General features: G+C 42.9%; 1 protein-coding gene across 1 annotated transcript; it reads left to right on the top strand.

Moving 5' to 3' along the window:
* The first annotated feature begins 8,328 nt into the window (after positions 1 to 8,328).
* On the top strand, positions 8,329 to 24,284 carry il10rb (interleukin 10 receptor, beta). The gene is made up of 8 exons (XM_071484618.1): positions 8,329 to 8,558; positions 16,318 to 16,477; positions 17,414 to 17,604; positions 19,157 to 19,317; positions 20,825 to 20,978; positions 21,807 to 21,964; positions 22,116 to 22,285; positions 22,371 to 24,284. Exons 1-8 carry the CDS (start codon positions 8,504 to 8,506, stop codon positions 22,594 to 22,596), a joined length of 1,275 nt encoding a protein of 424 aa, XP_071340719.1. The 5' UTR covers positions 8,329 to 8,503; the 3' UTR covers positions 22,597 to 24,284.
* Positions 24,285 to 26,190: the final 1,906 nt, after the last annotated feature.

Genomic DNA, 26,190 nt, shown 5'->3' with positions numbered 1-26,190 from the left:
TTGCTATGGTGATGTGTGTACTGCAGTCAGAGGCTGAGATCCTGGACTGTCCCCCCCCCCCACAACATATGTGTCTGACGTGTATCACTGAAAACCTTCCTCACAGACTCTTCATCCCTGTCAGAAGTGTGTGAAGCCACACCCACCCCCAGACCCAGACTGAGGAGACCTTCATCTGATCCACTCAAACACAGATTCATCTGAGACACATCAGACCCTCTGCCCCCCCTCCACATTTTTCCACATGTAAACAGTGCTGAGATCTTCTCTGGTGTGTGTGTGTGTGTGTATGTGTGTGTGGGGCTTTCTTTTATTATCAAACAGAGCGGTGATCTGGAGACATGTCTGCTGTGGTATGAGGTTTCCATGGAAACCTTCTGACAGAGCAGACGAGGAACTCTAGAGTCTGGCTCCAACAGTGAGTCAGTCCCCATAGACTCCCATGTTAAAATGTCCAACTTTACAGCAGAAATAAACATGTTTACAGCCTGGTACAAAAACTGTTCTGGTCTCTAGAGCTAATTTCCTCCTTCATGACAACTGTATGGGCTTTTTTTGAGAACTAAAACTTAGAATTTTATAGAACTCACCTGTTTACATTTTATTAAGGACTAAAGTTACGGAGAATTGAGGGTGTGGTCTCTATGATACCTCCAACCTCTTTGACCATTAAAGTAGATGAGGGGCATGGGGTGAGGGTGGGGGTGGTGTAAACTGTGGTTTCTCCAGCACTGAGTCCACAGAAACACTGTGATGTTGTCTGTCTGGAATGTCGAGGATGGAAACTCAGAGTCAGATTTCACTGCAGCCAACATACAAACTGTTCCCGGCAGCCCATTCTCTCAACACACACACACACACACACAGTGCCAGAGAATCCCTGCTTCTCTACAGAGAGAACGAGACATAAAGAACAACCACACACTCAGTCCAGGACCTGGAGGAGTTATCCCCTGTAGACCAGCAGCACCTCTCTACATGAGGATCTGTAGGTCTGTGGTTCTGTAGTTCTGTAGTTTTGGGGGTCTGTGGGTCTGTGGGTCAGCTGACGATGTGTCTCACACTGTGTGTGTCTGCTGGGTTATTGTGTTGGATCCACTTGCTCTGCGAGATGAGATGAGTCCTCTGGATGATGATGATTCAAAAACCAAACAGGTCACAGATTCAGCTCCTCATGGTCTGGTCTTGTTAGTGGTCCAAGAGGTTCTGAATCAGGTCTGGTTTTACAGATCCTCCTGAAATTCAGGTGCAGTATCTACACCTAGTCCCAACAAATCCAGCACAGTGAGACGTCTTTCCTCCAGTTCGTCACACTCGTCAGTGTCAGTTAAACCTCATTCAGACTCATAAACACAACGTAAGGAGTAAACGTGTCAGATCCTCAGATGTGTCAGAAACCTTGACCGGGCCCCAGGGTTCAGGACTAGTGGCACCTGTAAAAACCACCTGACGCAGTGGACCAGTGGAGTTTTCAGCACAATAAAATTCAATACACCTTGAACATCAGCATATGAACTGGGACTGTTGAATGTCTGACCTCTGCAGTGCGTTTATGTTGGGTCAGGGTCTGGTTCTGGGTCTTGGTGTTCCAGTATTTGAGCTTGTGACATGTAAAACCTAAGAACACTGTACAATTCTCATAACAGCAAATCCTTTGTAATGAAATATGTTGCTACATTAGCTGGTCCCTGAACGCAGCACTGTAGAGTCAGCTGTCAGCTGTTGTGGGACCATGGTCACACCTCTCACCAGCCACATCTATCCATATCTACGCGGATATATCGCTTATCTGTGGAGGGTCACAGGGGTGCTGGAGCCAATCCCAGCTGACAATGGGCAAGGGTGGGGTACACCCTGGGCAGGATGCCAGTCTATCACAGAGCTGACATATAGAGACAAACAACCATTCACACCTACGGGCAATTTAGAGTCTCCTAGTAACCTAACATGCATGTCTTTGGACTCCTAGTAGGAGTAAAAAAGGAATTTAATGGCAAACTTACAAACAGAAGAAAATGCACAGAATTCAAAATTCAAATGGGAGAAGAATTGACTGGAACGCAGGAAACTGAACACATGAGCAAAACTGAAGTCACTGAAACAAGACACAAGAAAATGGCAAAACAAAGCAGTACAAACAAACAGTACAAACAGACAAAGACCGCAGTGAGTCAGAATGCACTATACACACACTCATTCTGATGTCACAGTTCTGAATAGTATGTTAGTAGGTGGTTCAGTCACAGCTGACACAGTCACAGCTGACACAGTATCAGATGTAAACACTGAGTCTAAAGTCATGGTGTCAGAGACAGGGTTGGTATCAGAAACTAAACTTAAAATTAAAACTAAAATTAAAGAATCTGTCATGACTGGATCTGGTGATTAAAGTTATAATATTTAATTTTTCAACTTTAAAGTGTTCAGTGACCTCTGATCTTCATGTGTCAGTGTTGTGTTTGTCTGACAGAAAAGTCTGAACCGGCTCTTTGTCCCGTTTTCTACTTATCCTTTTTACACCTTGGTGGTTTTTTGAACCAGATGGAGGATTTTAATCGTCCATTGTCTGGATGTCCAGTCATCAGAGAAACAAGCTCATCTCCTCTGAGACGTCTTGAGTCCACTGAACGGACGGTGTCAGTGAGTTTTAACATGAAATTAAAAAAAAATAATAATTGCATCAAGCACAGGATGTCTACAATAACCAGATAGAGAGACTAATAATATTCATAACAGCAGCAGCAGGTGTGGAGCAGGATCAGGGGGCAGTAGGTGGTCTACAGTCTCAGATCCAGACTCTACAGATCCTGAGACAGAAAGACCTGCAGAGAGAAAGATGACGAGAGAGACGAGTTAATAACACCTTAATGTGATGGAGAACAAAGAGGAGGAGAGGAGGGGAGAGGAGGAGAGAGGAGCGTCATGGAAGTTCTCCCAGCAGTCCAGGTCTATAGCTGCATCACTCAGGGATGGTCCAGGATTCACCTGAGCCATCTCAGCTGGAGAGTCCTTGTTGATGGACTATACTTTTTTACACAGACTCAAAGTGTTTGGTGTGGACCTGAGCATTATGTTTTTATTCTATCAGGCTGTACTAGAGAGCTTAGTAAGATATGGGATGTCAGCATGGTATGGCAACCTCACTGTACAATTAAAAATTAAGCTGGCTTGCCTGGTACATACTGCCATGAAAGTGATGGGGAGGAATTAATTCTAGTCTCTCCAGTCCATTTATGAGCAGTCTGTCCTTAGGCAGGCATTGAGGATAGTGAATGACCCATCACATATCTTCTACACAGAATATAACCTCCTTCCCTCTGGTAGACGATAAAGATGGTAAAGTCTCCACTGTAAATGCAATCGTAAATGCAATCGTTTGAAAAACTCATTTGTTCCCGTCCCCATTAAACTTTTAAACTATGCTGCTTGAGGCTTCAGGGATGGTGTTTTTAGTAGTGGGTGTGTGCATTACGTGTTATGTGCAATGTTCACACAAAGACTGATGTGTGAGGTGTGTATTATGTGAAGTCTTTGTTGTTTGTTTTGATATGGCCAAATCTGTTCTGTCTGTACAGTGTGTGTGCTGTGGTGTGAGAGCATTCAGATGCGCAGCTCCGAGTCCACAACAAATCACCCTATGGGGACAATAAAGTATATTCTATTCTATTCTATTCTATTCTATTCTATTCTATTCTATTCTATTCTATTCTATTCTATTCCATTTTATTCTATTCTCAGCCTTAAGAGGACAGTTTGAAGCCTGATCTTAAATATGGAAAGAGGTCTGATCCTGGACCCGGACTAGGAGCTTGTTCAAGAGAGGGGCAGGGGTAGACCTGACAACACCTGACTCACCTGGACACAGACCACATCACAGGTGTGGAGATATATATATGAATATATATACTGTATATATATATATATATATTTACCATATCAGACAGTATCCAGTATCAGACAGGCAGATCCACTGATCCACAGTCTGTCCTGTCAACTGGATTGGAATCTGGTTTGTATAACAGAAAGAGACGGGACTAATGTACCTGGGAGCTACAGAGAGAGAGAGAGACAGACAGAGAGAGAGAGAGAGAGCATCACTGGACATGTGGTCTGGCTCCTTCAGATCTAAGAGCCTCTGACAAAGCAGATGTGGATTTCTGAGGCCACGTTAGAGTGCTGAGAAAAGAGCAGTGAGAGGGGCCTTGAGGGGACAACCACCCCTCCACCCCTCCACCCCTTCAGTTTCCAATGTGGTTGTTTGTTACTTAGACCCCCCCCCCCACCCACCCAAACTAAAAGACCTGCAGACAAAAGAAGAGGGAAACTGGGTCAAACAGATATAGACCATCTCTCACTGAGCAGTGCACACCACAAACCAGCTCCCATGATGCATTTCTTCTCCATGATGTTGCCACAGGAACGCTGCATGTCATGTGATCCAGGTTATTTTCACCTGAGGTGGGGTGAGGCTGTGGTGGACTGTTAGACTGGTTCCTGTGGTTTCCAGTGTTGTCTCTGTGGGTTCAAACTGAAACCAGATCCTCCTCCACAAGAGGACTTACCCAGGTCCTGATGAACCCGGTTGAGGTCTAAAGACCTGAGCCCCTTAGTTCCTTAGTTTCAACACAGATGTACAGCAGCTGAGCGGACCTGTGGCCATGAAACCTGTTCATTTAATACAGTTGTTTGTTTTTATTCAGAGAAGAAGGACAGGTCCCCCCTTTAAAGAAAGGTAAAGAACCAGCTGGATTATTATTCTTCTCCTCCTCCAAATGAAAAGCTGTTAAACCAGTGTCAGACTCTCTGCAGCTACATTCACTTTAAACTACATTTAGTCCAGTTTTTGTTTTCAGCTGCTCTACTGTCGTCCTCACTCAGAAACATCACTTCATCTACAACATGATATGAAACCTGTGACAGGATGGTTCATCATTGAGACCAATCAGAACAGATGATTCTTCAAAGATCAGAGTCTGAAGCTTCACTCTGAATTTTTTTATTTATTTACAGTGATGAATGTGTAGTAAATGTTTCAGAGGAGCTGATGGATGATCTGGACACACACACACACACACACACACACAAGGGAGGAGGAGGAGACTCAGGGAAAAAAAAGCAGGCTGGGGTCCAAGCAGAACCCTGACAGAAACTCTGGTTTTCTGTTCCAGAAACTGAGATCACTTTAACTGTGAGGCTAACCTGCTGACCAGTCACCACGGTAACTGACTGTGTCTCCTCCTGTCACACTGTGAGAAGCTTTGACATAGAGTCATGTCCTCATCATCCTGTCCACATCACATAGCAGATCAGAGATGTTCATTTAAAGAGTTAATGTTAGAGAAGATTCAAAACCTGATCAGACTTTAGTTTGTTACTTTTGTCACACATGAATCTTTCTGGCTTCACTGGATTCAAATGCAGGCTCTGCTCTTTATTTACCTGTTACCATGGTGACTTGTTGGATTGGAGCTCTGTTGATGATGGTTTTGCAGGTGGTGAACTCAGAGTGACCAGACTCAGAGTTGATTGAACTGACTCAGATGAGCTGTTCTGGATCAGAATACTGTTGTTAAACCCTCCTCCTGGAGCAGAGCCTGTGAGCTGTGACAGTCTGCCCCCCTTAATACTCCTCTCTCTGCTCTGGGCCTGAACCTGGTCCAGGAAGGGGTTGTGGGCCTGTTCAAACCAGTTCATCCAGTCTCACTCCTTCCACCTCACAGTTGAGTGTCGTTTGTGCTTTATCTTTAGTGTGTTCCTGTCTGAGCAGTGCCCCTGTTTGTGTGTAGTCTGGCTGTAGCTACTGTTGTAAGGTTTTTATGGTTGTCAACTTTTTAAAAACAGTGGTAGTGTTTAGGTCCTGCTCTTTCCCTTAGGTCTGTGTGTTGTTGTATGATGCAACCTCATCCTTCCTGTCACATTTGTAAACAAGATAAGTGTATCTTGTCAGGTGGCAGTAGCAAACTCTCCTAACAATTTGTTCAAATGACCTGATTATGTTTAAGTCCATACTACATGTTAAACCTCCAGCACCTCTCTGCAGTTTCAGTCCAGTTCAGGTTTTGTCTAAAATACAAAATTCCCAGTGTCATTAAACCTACCTTTAAAGTGAAAATGAAAGTCTCCAGTTGTTTATTATTCTGAATTAGAGAGCAGAATATTCTTTTCCTCAAGTGAATGCATTTCTCTCATTAACTTCTAATCCTGGTGGATTAGGCTGTAATCACTGTTTTCTGTAATGTGTGTATCAGCGTTAGCTTTACATGAACTGAATCAGACCTGAATCTCAGCCTCTGGTGTTTGTGCTGACTCACTCCCACAGTGGTGCTTTCACCAGCCTTCAGACCTGTGGTCACACATAAACAACTATGGCTGGAGAGAACTCTGGATTCCCACAAAAAATCTCTGAGATGATTAAGGTGAGGGAGGTTTGATTTAAAATTATTCCTCAATGTCGTCTAGGTAGGCCTGTTTGTTCAGGTCAGGAATGATACTGACAGAAGCTGGCTGTCACACTGACACTGTCGGCTGTCTGTGTATGTCTGAATACACACACTAAAACTTTATCTTAGAAGATATCATCTGTAGCTTTAAGCTTCTACTGGAACGCAAATATGAAAAAGTGTTTTTTCTAATCAACCTCATTATATTATTATATTATTATTATATATTATATTGTAAGTTTCATACTGATAAATGTAAATAGTGAGACCTCACATTCATATTGTGAACAAAGAAATGGAGCTGTATATTATAACTTCAGCCAAAAACAACAAAGCTATTAAAACTGTGAGCTTTAGCTTCTATTTTAATGTTTTCGCTTTTATTCATTCATGTTTACCCCTGAAACATTTTATTTTATATCTATTACACAAATTGACTTTAATTCTATTGTTGTTATTGTTTTTTTTATTGACCCGTATTAACTGTATTTTTTACCTAAGTCTCTATTTGAATTAAACTGTTTCTGTTTGTGTTGTTGGATTATTGTAAAACTTGAATAAAGCACTGTCTCTACACCACCACTGACAGGGGCAGCAGTGGTGATTCCCAGTTACCAGACTGGGACCACTAGTAATCCTATATACTGTTGAGTTGCAGTTCTGTTAGCGTCAGACTGCGTCGAAGATGTGGTGGTAACCTGATCAACCAGAAATCATCAAGACCTGACATATAAAATACCAAGGAACCAACAGGGAGGGGTGGACAGTAACAAAGTACATGGACTTTAATACCATACTTCAACTAATTTTCCAATATCTGGACTTTACTTAAATACATTTTCAGCAGCAGCATTTTCCTCCAATGCACTTAAAGACAAATGCTGTCCTTTTGACTCCACTGCGTTTCTATGAAGTATTCTTACTGTAGTCAGTGAATTCATTTTCTTTTATTTTGAAAAATGTGATAAACCATATGCTGTGTTGATCACAGAAGCAAAACCAATCACAGCCAACTCCTTCTCTGTCAGTCATGTTGTGCTGCTGCATTTTTGAACAGCTCAGTTTAAACTTGGATAAAGACTCTTCAGCACAGACCACGGTCTGATCTTCAGTCTTTGTTTGAAACCAAACTTCAGGCTACAAAAAGAAAAAAATATGAAATGTCAACAGCTCCTGTTTTTGATTCAGTTTTATGTCCATTTGTACAAGCTTTTAATTTTATTTTAGTTCTATGATCTGTCAGTCAGCCATTCAGTCATCAGTCATTCAGTCATCAGTTAATTGGTCAGTCAACAGTCATTCAGTCAGTCATTCAGTCATCAGTCATTCAGTCAGTCAGTTGTCAGTCAACAGTCAGTCAACAGTCAGTCATCAAACAGTCAATCAGTCAGTCATCAGTGATCAGTCAGTCATTGCAGATGTAAAACACTACAACAATGTGTTGGAATTTAAAAGGAATTACTCCAGTACTTTAACTCAAGTAAAATTTGACTGAAAAGCTTTCACTTGTGTTGCAGTAATATCTGACTGGAGTGTCTCTACTTTGAGTCAAATAAAAAAGCTGTATATATAACTAGTAACTTAACTAGTACACTGCAGTAAACATCCAACTCATTGTCGTTAGAGTAAAGGAGACAGTGAAGCATGTTTCGATTTCATGGGAGGAGAGAAGAGCAATGCTGCCTGGGGGAGTGGAGATTAGGGTCACTGATGTGATTCAGTGTGGGGGTCGGAGGACGGGAGAAACCATCTCTAAGACTGTAATGGGTGAGTAAGACCAGAGGGAGGCAGCAAAGCAACATCATGGATGACATGCTTAAGGCTTTTACTTTGAAGGTGACACAGGAAGTAGTGTGTTGTGCTCGAGCTTGGGCGTCACACTGCAACCGGATCAATAACGAGCCTTGACCCCCGCAGTAGCGAGTTGGCTCTCAGTACAGACCAAGGGTGAATGACCGTACCGAGCCGAGCCGAACCGAGCCGAGCCTGAGGAGAGACGGTGACATTATGAGCATCTCTTGGCTGGAAGGTTAACCACTGCCAGCACCCGTCGAAACGACAACATGTCTGCGGCTGTGAATATCTGCCTCCTCCTCTGGAGCCTCCAAAACATCGTCGGTGAGTTCCTGTGCTGACTAGCATGCTAACGTTAGACGGTCTGTGTGTTGTGTATTAGGTAATTTTTCTGATGAACACCCCCTCGCTAACTCTTAGCCCCCACTCACACATGTAATTTTACAGCTAGCCCCCAACCCACAGAGGTAACTTAGTGACGTGTTTACCCTTTATTGCCTTCGTTGCGTCAGACACATTAATTTGAATTAGCTAGCCAGTGATCGACCTGCTACATGCTAACACAGCTTCATATTTCCACTGCACAGTTCTCTGGGTCTGAGTGTTCAGCTTTGTCTGTCCTGTGGAAGAAAACACAATGCTGTTGTCTGATCGACAGCACGCTAACTAGCACCGCTAACACACAGATCCTGACAACAAAACAGAAACAGAAAGTCGCTCTCAGTGTGTGAGTCACATCAGAGAAGAGGGATCATGTTTACTGGAACATGGATCAGTTCAGTGGCCTGAGCATACGCACACATACTGCTGTTTTATTGAATAGGTGGGTTTACTTTAACCCCCTCAAGTGAGGGGGTTAAAGTATCTCAGTGTCCTGTTCACAAGCGATGGATGGAGTCAGGTGACATATGGATCAGTGCAGAGTCAACAGTAAATCAGGTGTTGTGCTGAGCTGGGCTGGAAGGCAAGGCAAATATATTTGTATAGGAACTTATCATACACAGAGTCACTGTGCTCAACAGAAATAAAAGAAGCATAAAATAGAAGTTAAAAAGCATAAAGACAGAATAAAAGCAGTGATAATATCTGATGAGTGTAAGATCAAAAGATTGAATAAAGGCAGAGGAGAACAAAGAGAAACCAGTTTAACTTTGATCAGATCTGATCTGGTCCATTAGGAGCTGGTTCCAGCAGTGAGCAGTGCAGTGACTGAAAGACTGTTTAGTTTAACCCTTTAAGCACCATAATAATAGCTATATTTATTAAAACGCCTGGTCTTTTTTGTCTATTTTTGTCAATAATTGTGTAAAAAAATGCCCTATGTGTAAATAATTTACACCCTTTTTCCAGGAGAAGTAGAACTTTCAAAATCTGGCAAGCATTTACCATTCTTATGTAATTAAATACCTAAAGCTGTGTGTTATGAGAAGAAAAGGACAAAAACGGAATTGAATTTTCTTCAACTTTCTTTTTATAAATTCTTGAAAAGTGCAGATTGAACATTTCTGAGATTGCAAAAATCTAATTCAGGAGGAGTTATGGTAATTTGAAATACACATGCACCGTGGTGTCACCGGTGATCCCCGTGGTTGTAAAAGGGTTAAACTCAAGGCTCCACTAACTGAGCAGCTCCTGCAGATCTTACAGACCTGTTAGGTTCATATACATCAAACATTTCAGAAATATCTTCAGGGTCCAGACCATTTAGTGACTTGTAAAACTTTGGATTGAGTTGTGTATCTGACTGAAGTCAGTCAGAGACCTGAGAGCTGGAGTCATGTGTTCTCTAATCTTAGAAGACAAAGCTCTGGGTAGTGACTGAAAAAGTGAGATGACAGATCAAACGACCAAAGCGAGTTTCCTCTGCAGCAAGTCTGGACTCAGAGAGACAGGGTGAGGAGCTCTGACATCCAGAGGGAGCTTAGAGTAGAGAATCAGAATCTGTTTTATTTGACAAGTAGGGTTTCACATATGAGGAATTTGTTTTGGTGCAAAAACAGTAAGTAAGAAGGAAAAAGACATACACAAAGATGGAAACAAGCAAGTACAGCAGGAAAATATCACTTAAATATAGATGAAGAATTTAACAATAAAATCAAATAAGTTATTTACAATAAAGATGTGAAAATACAATCTAGAAAATATAAATTATAAAATACAGATCAGAATCAGAATCAGAATTGGTTTTATTGCCAATTATTGCTATGTTTCCACGTACAAGGAATTTGTGCTGGTGATTGGTGCGATTGGGGATCAGGGGGATCAGTGACAGTGGGGCTCTCTAGCCTTGTTGATAAGGCTGATAGCAGATGGGAAGAAGCTGTTTTTGTGGTGAGAGGTTTTGGTCCTGATGGACGGAAGCCTCCTGCCAGAGGGGAGGGACTCAGAGTTTGTGTCCAGGGTAGTTTTGCACGGTATACCGATACTAGAAAGGTATCGTGATACCCTGATGATCCAATTTTTTTAGTATTGCTACTTTATTAAAATAAGAGACACACGTCCTGTTTATGTGTGCAGTGCACTGCTTCCACTCTCTGTCATGCTCCTTGCACACGTAGGCTAGTGGGCGTGGCAACCATTTTTTCTGTCATGCAGCAGGCAGGCACCTCTCACAGGTACCAGTGAGTGAGGTCAGAGATAGAGACAGCAGACATGAGTACAAGCGCAGGATCCCTTGCCAAAAGTCCTTGGCTTGTTGATAAAACTGATGAGCAAAGTGAAATCTGGAAGTACTTCGAATACAGGCCGGAAAAGGAAAGCCCAAAGACACCATGGGGCCTGTTTGTAAAACATGTTGCAGAGCCATTCAAACAAAGGGAGGTAACACGTCGAACTTGGCTAAACATCTGGCAGACAAACATGCCGACCTTTACAAAGATTTCAAAGACTGACAGGTTATTGAATGTGACAGAAAACATAATTACATCACCCCCAAGCTCATGACTTCAGTTGTAGGCTCGAAGTGAAACAAGTTATCTGTGATAAGCCAACTCTTTTTTAATCACTGAATTTTGATCAAGCAATTAGCCTATGACAATGAATTAGTTTAGCCTAGGTTCTCCCAGTGCGGTTAACACATTAATGTGATACAAATGCAATATTCTCGCTGATAACGTTAATTTTACCATAACTTGCAAATTATCTAGTGAGTATTCAAATAGTAGTGGTAATGTTTATCATGGCATGTAGCCTACAATTTGTCAATGATTATTTCTTAGACATAGGATACCCGAAAATGTGCCTAGTAGAGCCCAGAATGGCGAAGTTTAGCCTGATGAGTCATATTAAAAGCAGCAATATTTATGTGGTAGTAAATATAGGCTAAAGTTACCAAAGAAATCCCATAAACTCAGGTTTTAAAGGTGCTCAGGTAGAAATGATGGTGACCCTAACATCTGTTCATTAACAAGTGTCTCATAACACACTGTGAGATAAACTGGTGGATGTTGGTTCACCAGCAGTCATCTGACTCCTCTGTACTTTCAAGAAACCCAGTGAAATGTTGGATCAGTTAATAATAGACTCTGTTCCTCATTTCTACTGATAAACACATCACCCATGTTTCCCAACAGATGTGCACATGGCAGAGCTTGGCTTTGTCAGTCATGATAACAAAATATATGTGGTGCCTTCATTTTTGTCTGATAACAAGTGTGGCATTTGTTTAATCCGGTGTAATCTGAGAGAGCCAGGCCTCAGTCTACTGTAGACTGAAGGTCAGGAAGCTGAGCAGACTGTTCAGCTTCCTCTGTTCAGTATCCTGTGAGACTTATGGCTCACACTTCTCCTTTCTGAGAGTAGGGACTTTTCATGGTGGCCGAGCTCTTCCCTTTTGGAATAAGAACATGGTGATTGGGCAGATGATGGGAGTCGGATAAACTGAGCCACTGATTTATCTCCGTCATGTGTCTGATACTAAACAGACAGAAACAGAAGACTGTTGTGTTTGAAACAGTGGTTACAGTCTGTACCTTATGTGTCGTTATTAACATTAAACACCACTGCTGTATTGGCTGATTGAGTTATTATAACAAGGCTCAGTTTAACTGCACTGGTACAAATGCTGGTTTGAAGAACTGGGTTCAAACGTCCAGTGTTCTTTTTGAATGGAGAAAATACCATCATAACACTGCCTCCTACAGAGAGTGTTTTGCATTATGGGTTGTTTGTAGCGTTATTGTTGCTAGGCTAGCGAGTGTCAGGTGTGTTTTTAGTGTTTCTTAGTATTTCCTCAGCTCAGTTTAACCTGCAGGGTTATGAACCCTGGAAACTAGTCCAAAGTAACCACCAGAGTCTGATGGACAGATTACACAGGTGTGTCTGAGCAGGTGACTGATGGACGGGTTACACAGGTGTGACTGATGGACAGGTTACACAGGACAAGAGAAGAGACTTCAGGGTGACCGTGTATTGTCTCTTTTAATCAACTTCTGATCAAAGTCATCTCATTCAGTTTGCTGATGAAGATGAGTTTTGATGAAGATGTCAGATGACCTGATTAAATAAACACCTGAACTGAAACAGCTACGTTCTCCTCGCCACTTGATCAATCTCATGTCGAGTCATCGCTTCGTTTCAGAGTGACTCATAAGCACAGTTTCACTCAGGTGTGCCACACCTCGATCACCGGAGTTCCAGTGACACTGTGGAGTCCACATCTGCAGGGTCAGAGGCTTTACCTAGACTGAGTTTCTGAGGATGTTCAAGGACCAGTAAGTGAAGGGGGCTGAGTTTATACCAATCAGAGCCTGTTCTGATGTCTTTGGTAAAACTGGGGTACCAAACAGAATGTGAATCATGTTCATCTCAGATCATTTGTGTAGTGTTAACAGACACAAACATCATAGGACTGCCCTGACTGTGTGTGTCTGTGTTTGTCTGTGTCACCTGTGTATACCTGTGTGCACACGCACACCACTATCATAACACCTGCCTTGTGTGTGTATGTGGCTGTAAATTTTCCTGTCTTATCTCATTCTTGTTGTTACTGTTTGTTAAACTTAAACTAAGAACAGAACAGTAGTATTTTTAAATACTACTACTTCCACAGGTAGATCAGATAGATCCACTGTCGGCTGTGTTTTTGTTGACATAAATACTGATTCTTAACATTACACTTTTAAGTTTTTACCACTCAAGTGTTTCTCTGCCCTACCATACACTGAATGTCAATAATAATAAACTTTATTTATATAACAGCACTTACCAAGTGCTTCACAGTTAGCAGTAAAAATTGAACTCAACATTGGAAAACCGTAGAGGAACCCAAACAATATCACAAGACAGATAAAACCACCAAGAATAAAACCACCAGCCTGTGTGAGTGGGTCTGTGAAAATCTTCCTCCCTCTTTGATTTGAGCCTGGACCTGGGGCCATGAAGAGCAGCTTGGCAGTGATCTTAGTGAAGAATACTATGGTAAAGTTCAGATATGTAAGAGGGAGCCATGGAGGACTGTGGTCTTGGTTCTGACACTACAGGGATGCCAGTGAAGTTGGTTTAGTGTGAGTCCAGGGCCTGGCTGCAGACTTGACTTCAACAGGGATCCCAGAGACAAAGATGTGGATGATGTGATTGATGATGCTGAATTGATTTTAGAAATATTTCTAAGCTGCAGAAATCAAGACTGAACCAATCACTTAATGGTTAAAAGTTAAGTTTACATCATGCACTGCAACAGATGAAGGAAGTACAGCTCATAAACATAACATCTAAAGATAGATGAGAGATCATGGAGAAATGTTTATTTCATTAAAGTTAGTGTTCCTCCTGTAAAGTGCCCTGATGAGTGTATTTTAGTTCTAACTCTGTGCGAACCACATTTTAGGGAACTTATCAATGACGCCTCAGCACAGTATGAGACTGTGATAACTGAGTGGAGTCCAGGTTTTGGGCTCTGATGTTAATGAGTTACACACCTTAACTTTGTCCAGTGTGTGTGTTGTGTTGAATTAACAGCAGCTGACAGGACGCTCTGGTTAATTCGTGCTGAGGCTGAACCCAGAACAGGAACTAGAGGCTCTGAGTCAATCAGGAAAATACTATGTAACCTTATTGCCTAAAAGCCTCAGGAGTCCACTGTACCCTGACAAGCTGAGACAGACACACAACCACCCACACTGAGAGGAGCCGCCCTCCTTCCCCTCTGTTCCTCGCTGAGATATTTCCTGTTGTTGTCTTGTGTTCTGTAATAGGACAGAATAAGACAGAAGCTGTGTCCCAGTTCAGGGTCTTACCCTTCAGAGGTCTGAGGTGGTTGTGCACCAAAACCAGCAGACACAGCTGCTCTTCTTCTTCTTCTTGTATGGACGTCATCATTTCTATTTGATTTGTAGTGCACAAGTGCAGAACACATAGACAACAATGTACTGTGCATGTGTGGACGTGTCCTCCAAGAGGATGAAAACAGCATGGCGTCTGTAGCTCTCTGTGTTCATTTGACAACTTCCAGACATGTGGTGATATCCTGTATTCTTCATTGTGTGTGTGTGTGTGTGTGTGCGCGTGTACTTTAGGGATGTGAATCTTTGGGTGTCTCACGATTCGATTCGATTCAAAATCGATTCTCGATTCAACCGATTCTCGATTCAAACGATTCTCGATTCAAAAATTGATACAATGCATAGTCTGTTAAGGCAAATTATGGCATCAAAACAATACAGTTTGTATAAGATAATGTGATTTTTAAGTAAACTGATTCCAATGATGTAATCACACAAAGGCAAACTTAAGACAAAAGGCAACATTTATTCATGCTAAACTGCGTTAAACCTGCGTTCTCGACTACACTGTAGGGACGCAGGTCTTTCGAGATAAAACAGGCGATGGATTTAGTTATTTTTTTGGCCCGTTCAGAGTTGGCTGGGAGCTTGTTGACAAATTGGTGTAGTGTACGTTGGCTGGCTGCTGGAGGTGGCTGTTGTTCCGCCGTTGCTCCTTTTAACTCTGGGTGGTGACATGCGATGTGTGCACGGGCATTTGTAGTGTTTCCAAAGTACTTCACCTTCGTTTTGCAAACCTTGCATTCTGAATGATTCATGTCGAGCTGCTGTGTCCCAGGGAGATAATAAAACCCAAAATGAGTCCAAACTCCTGCCTTCATTGAAGATGGGACTGGCTGAATTTGTTGCTCCTCCATGGCTCCTGCCCCTTCACTGTAGAGTTGTGCCACGTCTTTTTTTTTTTCCAAGTTGCTGCAACTCTGTGTACGGAAGCCCGTGGGGGCGCGCAGAGAGACGGGGGAACGTTAATAAAAAATCAATTTTTGAAGTCTATGAATTGATTCAGAATTGTGGATGATTAGAATCGCAATTCTTATGTGGATCGATTTTTTTCCCCCACCCCTAGTGTACTTGGACTTGCTACATAGTAAGGACCAAAAAAGTATTTTACTAACAGAGTGAGGACATTTTGGGAAAGTGAGGACATTTTGGCCGGTCCTCACTTTTTGAGACACCTTAAAATTACATTTTGAGGGTTAAGACTTGGTTTTAGAGTTATGGTTAGAATTAGGTTTAGGTCAGGGTTAGGGTTAGGCACTCAGTTGTGATGGTTAAGGTTAGGGTAAGGGGCTAGGGAATGCATTATGTCAATGAGTGTCCTCACAAAGATAGAAGTACGTGTGTGTGTGTGTGTGTGTGTGTGAGTGTGAGTGTATATTTCTGTCAGTTTGTTAGAAAGCGTAGAGCCCAGCTACTTTAGAAATGACTGAGTCTATTTAAAAACAAAACTGTGCTCAGTGACCAGTTTATTAGGGACAGGGGGCTGTAATAAAACCCTCTCCTGTTATAATGTTGAGTTTGTATTGCAGCTGTTGTAAAAAGGTCTACCTGAGGTCATTGTGGAGGCTACTGCCTCAGAGTATGTCCACTGAGGAGTGACTGTGTGTTTTCTGTGTGTGTTGTTTGTGTTAAGAGGGAGGTCGGCCCCTCCACTCACTTTCCCTTCACGTGACAGAGATTTAGAGACTGAAAGCAGCAAATCTGGTGCATTTAGTTTGAAAAACATTTTGAATATCAGTAATTTCCTGTCTGTTGACTCGTCAGTTGATTGACTAGTATTTTCATTTTTATATTTTTAACAGGACTTGATGGCTTCATTGTAACGACCTCAGTCCCAGCAGAGCTGCCCCCTCCTCACCACCTCACCATGATCACCCTGAACACCAACTACACTCTGACCTGGAGCTGGGACCAGACTGAAGGAGAGAGTCGACATGTCAACTTCACCACACAATATGTTGGGTGAGTCTGACTGACTGTGGACTGACTGACTGATTGATTGACCATTGACTCACTGTTGCCTGACTGACTGACTGTTGACTGGCTGGAACACAAACTTTCCCAGTGTGTCCAGATGTGATGAAGTGAAGGAGACCATGTACCAAAAACTGTACAAAGACCAATTCACACCAGTTTTTAACAGGTGTTGAGTTAAATAACCTCTGTCTGTAAACAAAGGATCTCTACTCTCTCTTATCATGATCAGCGTTTCTGCTGGAAACATTTCTGCGTTGTGGCCATGCCAAAATCTTAAAAATAAATAAATAAAAAAATAAAAATTAATATAAAAAATCGAAACAAAATGCCTTGGTGATTCGACAGCGCCCCCCATGCAGGTATGACAGAATTCAGTGATATAGTGATATTCAGCACACGTTCACATCAGCTCAGGTATTTTCAGAGGAAAAGAAGAACAGATGAGGTCAGTTCGGTAAACAGAGTAGGGATCAGGCATTAGTGAGGGTAACGATGCACCTCTCTCCTCACTCTCTTTAAAGCTGGGTTAGCTTCACACTCTGTCCTGTCAGTAGCTAGCCTGCTATACTCAGTTAGCTCCACACTTTATGACTGACTGAAGTAACTTGACTATTGGCACACACTTCACTGTAGTAACACACTGGTAGACTACCTCTCTCACCCCCCAGGAGAGATTTCCCACAACAAACCGCAGGTTAGACTGGTTCACATGACACACACAAGTGAGTTAGGCTGTTGTTACGTTATTGAGTGAAGCATTGGAGACAGACTGTTGACGATTTCATTTGACACAAACCCAGACAGTAACACCCGTGCGCTGCCCACCAACAACCTCCCCTCTCGTTGACCCCACGCCAAACCTCTTGATCCATAAGAAACAGTGATGATGACTGCCTCACATTTATTTTCTTGTCTCCACAGGAAATTCGAACTGAAGTACAAGAAGAAGACTCCCAACTGGTCCACAGTGTGTGAGCAGACATCACTCAGGTCATGTGACCTCACAGTGTTGGACCTGCACCACCTGGGTACCTACATGCTTCGTGTACGGGCCACCGTGAACAGGCGTCACTCGGAGTGGGTGCAGCTGGAGTTCTTTCCTGATCAAGATGGTGAGAGAGGGGTGAAGTGAAGATGAGTTAAGGAGGGGGTGTTTGTTTTACTCATGGTCCTGTGGCAGCATGTGACATGATGGTGCGCCACAAACCACCTGCTTTACCAGATGTTGTTGATGTTGGTAGAACAGTGCAGAACGTTGCTAGGAGAGGAGAGGAACCCTGCGTGCAGTGTGAAAACCTCTGAGCTCAGTCAAGATCACACAGAACACAATAAACATGTGCACATCATGGAGCTCCACACACTCAATGTGGCAGACATGTTTCAGCAGACACACACTGACACTCTCAGGGTGGATCCTGCTTTAATGCTGCAGCTACAGCATTTTTTCTGAGGAAAAGTTTTATTTTAAAAACTCATCTCTTTTTCTATGTTTCAGTTTTAAATTTGTTGCTTTTTCTACGTTTTAGTTTTAAACTCATCTCTTCTTCTAACATTTTAGTTTTAAACTAGTCTCTTCTTCTACGTTTTAGTTTTAAACTAATTTCTTCTTCTAACGTTTTAGTTTTAAACTTGTCTCTTCTTCTATGTTTCAGTTTTAAACTCATCTCTTCTACGTTTTAGTTTTAAACTTGTCTCTTCAACATTTTAGTGTTAAACTCATCTCTTCTACTTTTCAGTTTTAAACTCGTCTCTTCTCTGTTTCCACTCTCCTCCAGAGTCTTCAGCCCCTAAAACAGAGACTTTCAGAAACGCTGCTGGACCCATTTTAGTCTAAAACTCCAGGTTGTGTTGTAGTCTGGATGGACACAAACAGAGACCTTTGGAAATGATGATGTTAGACACCCATAGTGGCTCCTGATTGGCTCTTATCAGCCTGGACTACTAGTGGTGAAGCAACATGGATAATGAATTTAAGTGTTACTGACCTTGTTATCTTTGCAGCAGCTGTTGTTCAGTTCAGTTCTGGATTTTAACTCTACAACTGTCTTTGCTGTTCCTCCTTCAGAGGATTTACTGTCACTAACCAAATGAGAGGACACAATCTGCTTCCTTTTTACACCAGCTTGCACATGCTCAGTGTACTGAATGGTCATGTAATGTCTGTTAGTGTGGACGGATGGTTTAGTCTTAAAACGCTGCTGTTATGTGGTCCCAGAACAAACGTTTTAATGAGGCAGATGTTTGCTGGTTTATTTCATGTATATAAACATAATGATGTATTAAACTATTTGAACTATTTATTTATATTACATAGAGTCCAGGGTGAGGTTTGTAAAGACAAGGTGAAAGATGGTCACCATGACTACGAGCAATACCACAACTGTAGTCACCTCCTTTTTATTTTCTTTATTTCATTGTCTTCATTTATGTTTTTCTTGTTTGTTTGATTTTATGGGGTTCATTGATTTTACTGGTGATCAGGTAAAATCATAAAAATGCTGAATATTGGATCTGATAATCGATCAACCCCTAAGAGCAGTTCACTTAATTATCTAGTGATTATCAAACATTAGTTCTGTGTGTTGAGGACAGAACACACAGTATGTCAGGTCCAGACCAGACCCGGGTCTCTCCCGGACCTCACTTCCTGTCTGCTCCCTCCAGCTGCTCTGGGTCCTCCAGCCCACGTGGACCTTGCTCCTGCAGGAAGTGACCTTGACGTGTTCATCTCTGACCCTCTGACGAGCACCGACGGCTCCCTGAAGGATCTACTGGGTGACGTGTACTACCACATCATGTACTGGGAGCGCTCTACAGTCCCACAGGTAGAGCTCCTCACTCCAGAAACACAACAACACCTGGTGTTTTTATCACGGCTCTCTTTGACATGTTGTCATGTGTTGGGAGCCTTTTGTCATGTGACACTTCATTTAGAGAAAAACCCAGCAGTTCACACTTCCCACTTTCTCTTGAGTCCCTGAAGACACCTGGTGCTGACACAGACACACAGACACACACACACCTGCCTCTGTTTCCTGTGTGTTCAGAGTAGGCTTGGTTTATTGGTTTTCACTTGTGCTCCCTACACCCTGCTGGGTTTCCTTTGTGTAACAGTCTCAGTCTGTGGCATGACTTCCTGTCAGATAACAGGTCTTTAGACTGGTTTTATGAGCAGGAAGCAGGTTATTGCAGTGTTTCCTGAAGTAACCCAGAGCTGATCTGGTCTGATCTGGTCTGACAGATCTGATTATTTACATCACAGAATAAAACCATACAGTGAAGACCGGACTCCTCTTCTTTAACACTAAGTAAACATCTGTTCAGTGCCTTGCAAAAGTATTCATCCCCCTTGTTGTTTGTCCTGTTTTGTCGCATTACAAGCTGGAATTAAAATAGATTTTTGGGGGGTTAGCACCATTTGATTTACACAAAGTCATGCTGTTGGGATGTTTTTCATATGCAGGGTCAGGAAAGCCGGTCAGAATTGAAGGGAAGATGGATACAGGGCAATTCTTGAGGAAAACCTGTTTGTGAAGGCCAGAGATTTGGGACTGGGATGGAGGTTCACATTCCAGCAGGACAATGACCCTAAACATACTGGGAAAGCCACACTGAAGTGGTTGAAAGGGAAACATTTGAATGTCTTGGAATGGCCTAGTCAAAGCCCAGACCTCAATCCAATTGAGAATCTGTGGCATGACTTGAAGATTGCTGTACACCAACGCAACCCATCTAACTTGAAGGAGTTGGAACAGTTTTGCCTTGAGGAATGGGCAAAAATCCCAGTGGCTAGATGTGCTTGTGTAAATCAAATGGTGCTAACCCTCCAAAAATCCATTTTAATTCCATCTTGTAATGCGACAAAACAGGTCAAACAACAAGGGGGATGAATACTTTTGCAAGGCACTGTAAATGTTCACAGCGGCAGGTCGTGTCTGTGCTTGCAGACCAGGTTTACACACATTTACATCAGGACCAGAGGAAAACCAGAGTCCAGTTTACATAGTCTTAGTGGATCTGGTCTCATGTGCAGACCGAGGACAGCTGTCTCTCTGTGTGGTCTGTTGTCATGAAACTACAATCAGTCAGAATCTCAGCCGTCTACACATGTGGTCACTGAAGTGGACATCTTAGACCTGAAGCTGGTTTGTGTTGACTCCAGACCAGAGCTGTGGACCCAGAGTGAACACAGAGTGAAGGGGGGTTATAGAACTGATCAGCAGCTCATATATCAGATCTGTAAATACTGAGCAGAAGTCCACATCCCACCACAGGTCCAAACTTTGGCTGAAATGTGTTTGAAGTTCACATCATGTCTCTCGTGTCCTTCAGACCTCAAGAACCCAGACGTTAAACAGCACTGCCAACGTGGTGACTCTGCCCCACCTGAAGGCCTGGACCTGGTACTGCGTGAGCGTCCAGTCATGCCGCGACTTCTACAAGAAGAGGAGCAGCTTCACCTCACCGCAGTGTCTGCAGACTGAAGGTAACGTTCACCAGACCATGGTCAGATTGAGACAGACAATCTACCTTTTGACCAGGTGACCGTAGAGCCATGAGATCAGCTGACATGTTTGATTATCATCATTAGCAGGGCCACCTGATTGGTTGGTTGGTAGTCAATGTCACAGACAGACAGCTGGTCTTTGTGGTAATTAGACAGTGATGTAACTGAATGTCACACTGTTGTGACATTAGCCATGCATGCTAGCTGCTTGTTGATGGAGTTAATTATATTGTGTAAATGTTAACAGTTGGAGCAGCTAGCATACACGGCAGCTAGCAGCTAGCTTGAATGTAAACTAACAGACATTCTTTGAAGGACGAACTGATGCTTGATGCAGGACGTAGACCGGTCCTGGCAGGTAGACATGTACGTCCTTGTAGATGTGGGAACCGATTAGCAGAACCAAAATTCTGTTCGGTTCTAATTTGGAACTAGGTTTTGATCCCCAACCCCAACAGAGATCCAGAAACTAAAGCCAGCAGAGCCCAGTATTTCCTCACTGATGGTCACATGAACCCATGCACACTCAGTCTGTCCAGAACAAACTGAAAGCTTCATCTTACCTGTTAATAAAGTTTTATTGAACAAAATGGTGGACGATGGTTCGTTCCAGAGTTGAGGTCAATAAAGACTAAACTGTTGTAGGTATAAGTATATAGATAGATGTTCCTGGTCTCTCTCTCTCTCTCTCTCTCTCTCTCTCCCTCCCTCCCCGTCGAGGCATATTGTGGTTCTGTAAAATCAGTTCATGAAGACATTTCACAGAGCAGGACTTAGACCAGGACCCTGTCTCTGCTTGTGTAACAGGTAACAGTCCCTGGTGGCAGATCTTCCTGTACTTCCTGGGCTCTCTGGTGGTCTGCTTCCTGGTCATGCTGTTCTTACTCTACAGTCCTTTTTGGTGCTACAAGACCCTCAAGGCCACGTTGTACCCCTCCAACCAGCTTCCCTCACACTTCACAGAGGTACAGCCCCCCGGTCTGAGCTCAGAAGACCAGTCTAAGATGTTTTTATTGATGCAGCTGAATTAAAGATTAAAAACTTGCAGACTCTGTGCAGTTCATACATTCTCTCATCTCTCTCTCTCCTCCTCCTCCTCACCTTTGTCCTCCCCAGTATCTGTATGGCTCTCCAGGCTCAGACATCCCTCGCCTCCTCAGCCCAGACTCTCAGTCAGAGCAGCTGTGTGACAAGGTGACTGTGTGTCCGGAGCCGGCCGTCCTGGAAGTCCACAGTCCTCCTGAGGCCCCTCAGCAGCCTGCAGCAGGCCTGGAGCCAGACAGCAGGTAGATGTTTAATGGTCCTCTATTTTTACATCATCATCATCATGCTGAGGTAATAACACAGCTGTGGTCTGATGCTTGTCTCCAGTGGCAGACACAGCCGTCAGGACAGCAGCAGCAGTGGGGACTCTGGAGTTTACTCCTCGGGGGGCAGCTCCAACCTGCAGCCCCACAGCAATCAGGCCCCCACAGGGGGCCCAGACTTCTGGCAGGGCCCCTTTGACCTGGAGCAGTTAAAGATGCAGGAGATGAGTCCAGGGCTCAAGACTCACCTTCTGAGTGCCGACGACAGCATTGTAGACATGTGTGTCTGAGGGGTCACCTGACCCCGAGCAGCGAGAACCTGTCAGCCCCCCGACTCTGTGTCCCCACAGTTCCTGTCTGTCTCCACTATCACTGTGAGAACTTGAGAATCATGGTAAAAATAAAACCTGTTTCCTTAGAGGATGGAGGTTTGTGTGCCTTTCTCCACCCATCACTGTGAAACAAGGGTCATCACTGACAGACACACAAACAACATAACTCACCTGCTGCTGAGGAGAGACCACAGTGTACACTGAGCTCCGAATCCCTTTGTGACCCGGACCAGGAAATACTGTTAGTGCTGGTTTAGATAAGTGAACGCGTAATATGAACATGTGGCTGTCAGTCTGCAGCCATGATCAGGACTCTCTCTTGCTGTGACTAATGACGTCACAGCTGGACCTGAGGACTCTAGACCTGACCCAGCAGCCTGGTGAGTGACCACTTTAACATACTGACACCAGACTCAGACCAGGACCCTGACCTGTCCAGCCTGGTCAGACCCAGCCAGGCTGCAGCTCTGTCAGGCCTCCTTTACTTTGTGGACCTATGAAGACCACTGCTGCGGTGGCCACATGTGGACCTGCAGGTCACATGACAACGTGGGACCAAGACAGGCTGTTGTCCCACACACTGATCCAGGATTTTACAGTTTGTGTGTGGAATTAAAACCTGAATTATTAATAATCTGTTGTCTGGACAAAGACTGATTCACTGAAGGTGAGTCGTCACCTGTCTCACCTGTCTTCTGTGTGTCCAGTCAGTGCAGGACTGTCATACAGGTGAAATCTGCTGTGTTTTGTGTTGAGTAGAAAGCTGGAGGACAGTTGTTTAGAAATGTTTGTTAACGTCATCAAAAACTTCTCAAACTTCTCCATGTGACTCAGACTCATGTCGAGCTGATCTGATCTGAACCTGAGGATGGGGTGTGTCTTAATTTAACACATTTTAATTCTTCCTGTTATGATTCTTAAAGAATCTGAGTTTTGTTCTTGTGACTTTGTTTGTGTCAAAGGTTTGTTCTCCTGTTTTGATCAGAGCTGTTTATTTCCCCCTCTGCTCATCTTTTATTTCTGTTGTGCGTGCGTGCGTGCGTGCGTGCGTGCGTGCGTGCGTGCGTGGTGGCTGCAGAACGTCTTTGTTTTCACTTTGGCGTCCACATTAACGGATCAGAGCGACACACTGCCTGTGAGAGACACGTCTCTCATGTCGTGGAACCTAGAAGTTCAGCGTCTCGTCTATTTTTCACGTCTTGGAGCAAAACCAGACAGAAAAAACACCTGATGATGTGATAGTGACATCATACCAGCAACATTAAACAAACTGACACCTTCCACTGTGTCATGACACAGACATGAAGAAATATAAAGGTTTCAGCAGCTACAGGTGGAAACAGGAGACATTTTCGGTCAAAATACATCAGATGAATTAAAATTGAAGAGAAATGCAGCGACACACACACCACACATCCAGTGTGTCTCTGGTGTTACAGCTCTTCTACAGACCTGACTCGTCTCTTCTCTGACGTCGCATCAGAGGAAGGAAGCTTAGCAAACACAGTTTGTGAAGTAGGATGATTGTTGCAGAGTTTGTTTCCACCAGTCTGATATTTGTTAAACTGTACATACGCTTCATGTGACTCTATAGCAGCCATGTTAACGGACAATCGTCAAAATCAATAAATAAGCAGTAATACAAATCCTGGTGTGTCTGTCTCACACACACACGCACACACACTGTCTTTAAATCCACTCAGGAGTCATCATCATTATCATCTGTACAGACATGTCATTTTAAAACCACTCATTGCTCTTTAATTCTTTACTTAACTACTGAATAAAAAGTTAGGTATTCAGGCCTGCCCACTGACATCAGTAAGTGTGACATCAGGATGAGTCTAGTGCATTCTGACTGCACAATGCACAATTAGCAAGGATTTCTGAGTGCGCAATGAGCTGGACAGGCAACTGTCCCATGATACATTGCGGCTACTCAAACTGATGGTGGCTATATAGATATCTATTGATGATCATGAAATGAGCCTTTTTCTCTTTTATAAATGTATGTATATGTTTGATAGATGACCTATAAATGATCACTTTAAAGATGAATTCTAATGAAATCTGTAATATAAACATGATTTTACAGTTTCTCTATAAATAGAGTGATTGTAACTAAGGGAGTACTTCTCACATTCTCCTGCCTCAGCTGTTTACAATGATATACAGGGAGCCAGCTGATTGAGACCAGATAAAACTGCTGAGAGGAATCCATCCAGTTATGAACCGGGAACGAGCAGAGAGCGACACATGGTAGCTGGTGAGAGGTGTGACCGTGAGGCAATGAAATAGGGATTGGTCCAGAACGTCTAATTTGTCCACGTTATAACATCAAATTTGTGTGTATAAAGATGTCAGAAAATACCGTCTTAACATGTCAGTTAGATTGACAAAAAGATCTGTTATCATGTCAGTTTTCAACATCTAAAGGTGCTTGGAAGTGTTATGCACTTCTTTACAAATAAAATTGTCTCTGTTAGAGAAAGAATTCACCATTTCCTCCCCACAGCTGGCTCAGATGTACTGTCCAGTTCAGCAGCCTCAGAGTCCACTGTAACTGGTTTATATTTTGACTGTTTTTCTCCTGTAGATCTCTCTGAGCTCACTTCAGTGAACAGTTTCTTCATCTAAACCGTCGACTTGTCTTCTAGACCCCGTTCCAACAAGGCTGTTCAAATATGTTTTTCCTTTAATCAAAACCTCTGTACCAAGTCTGAATAACTTATCTTTAGCAACTGGTTATGTACCACAGGCTTTTAAAGTCACAGTCATTAAACCTCGACTTAAAAAGCCTACTCTTGATCCAGATGTTTAAGCCAATTATAGACCTATATTCATCCTCCCCTTTATTTCCAAAATCCTTGAGAAGATCATTGCAAACCACTTATGTGATTATTTGCACAGAAATGGTTTGTTTGAAGATTTTCAGTCAGGTTTTATCTATCACAGCACAGAAACAGCTCTGGTTAAGGTTACCAATGATCTTCTCATAGCCTCAGACAATGGACTTGTCTCTATACTTGTCCTACTAGATGTTAGTGCTGCATTTGACACCATCGATCATAAGATTCTATTACAGAGACTAGAGCATATGGTCAGTATTAAAGGAACCACACTAAGCTGGTTTAAGTCATATTTGTCAGATAGATTTCAGTTTTTTCATGTTAATAATGACTCTTCTATTATCACTAAAGTCAGTCATGGAGTTCCACAAAGTTCTGTGTTAGGACTGATACTTCTCACTCTATATATGCTTCTTCTAGGAAATATTATCAGGAAGTACCAGATAAATTTCCATTGTTACGCAGATGACACCCAGTTGTACTTATCCATGAAGCCAGGTGAGACTAACCAGGTAGCCAAACTTCAGGTGCGTCTTAAGGACATAAAAAACCTGGATGACCAGTAATTTTTTACTCTTAAATTCAGACAAACTGAAGTTATTGTACTTGGCCCGAAACACCTCAGAGATACACTATGTGATAATATACTGACTCTGGATGACATTACCTTGGCCTCCAGTGCTACAGTCAGAAACCTTGGTGT

Source organism: Trachinotus anak, unplaced genomic scaffold, assembly GCF_046630095.1.
Source record: "Trachinotus anak isolate AG129_WGS33_773 ecotype Australia unplaced genomic scaffold, CSIRO_AGI_Tana_v1 ptg000001l, whole genome shotgun sequence".
Lineage (NCBI taxonomy): Eukaryota > Metazoa > Chordata > Actinopteri > Carangiformes > Carangidae > Trachinotus > Trachinotus anak.
The sequence above is the reverse complement of the archived record's forward strand: the minus strand, read 5'-3'. Positions and strand labels throughout refer to the sequence as shown.

Coding starts and splice junctions, on each gene's coding strand:
- il10rb (XM_071484618.1), top strand. CDS start 8,504: ATGTCTGCGGCTGTGAATATCTGCCTCCTCCTCTGGAGCCTCCAAAAC. Junction 20,979..21,806: donor GCAGTGTCTGCAGACTGAAG/GTAACGTTCACC, acceptor CTTGTGTAACAG/GTAACAGTCCCTGGTGGCAG. Junction 22,286..22,370: donor GGCCTGGAGCCAGACAGCAG/GTAGATGTTTAA, acceptor GCTTGTCTCCAG/TGGCAGACACAGCCGTCAGG.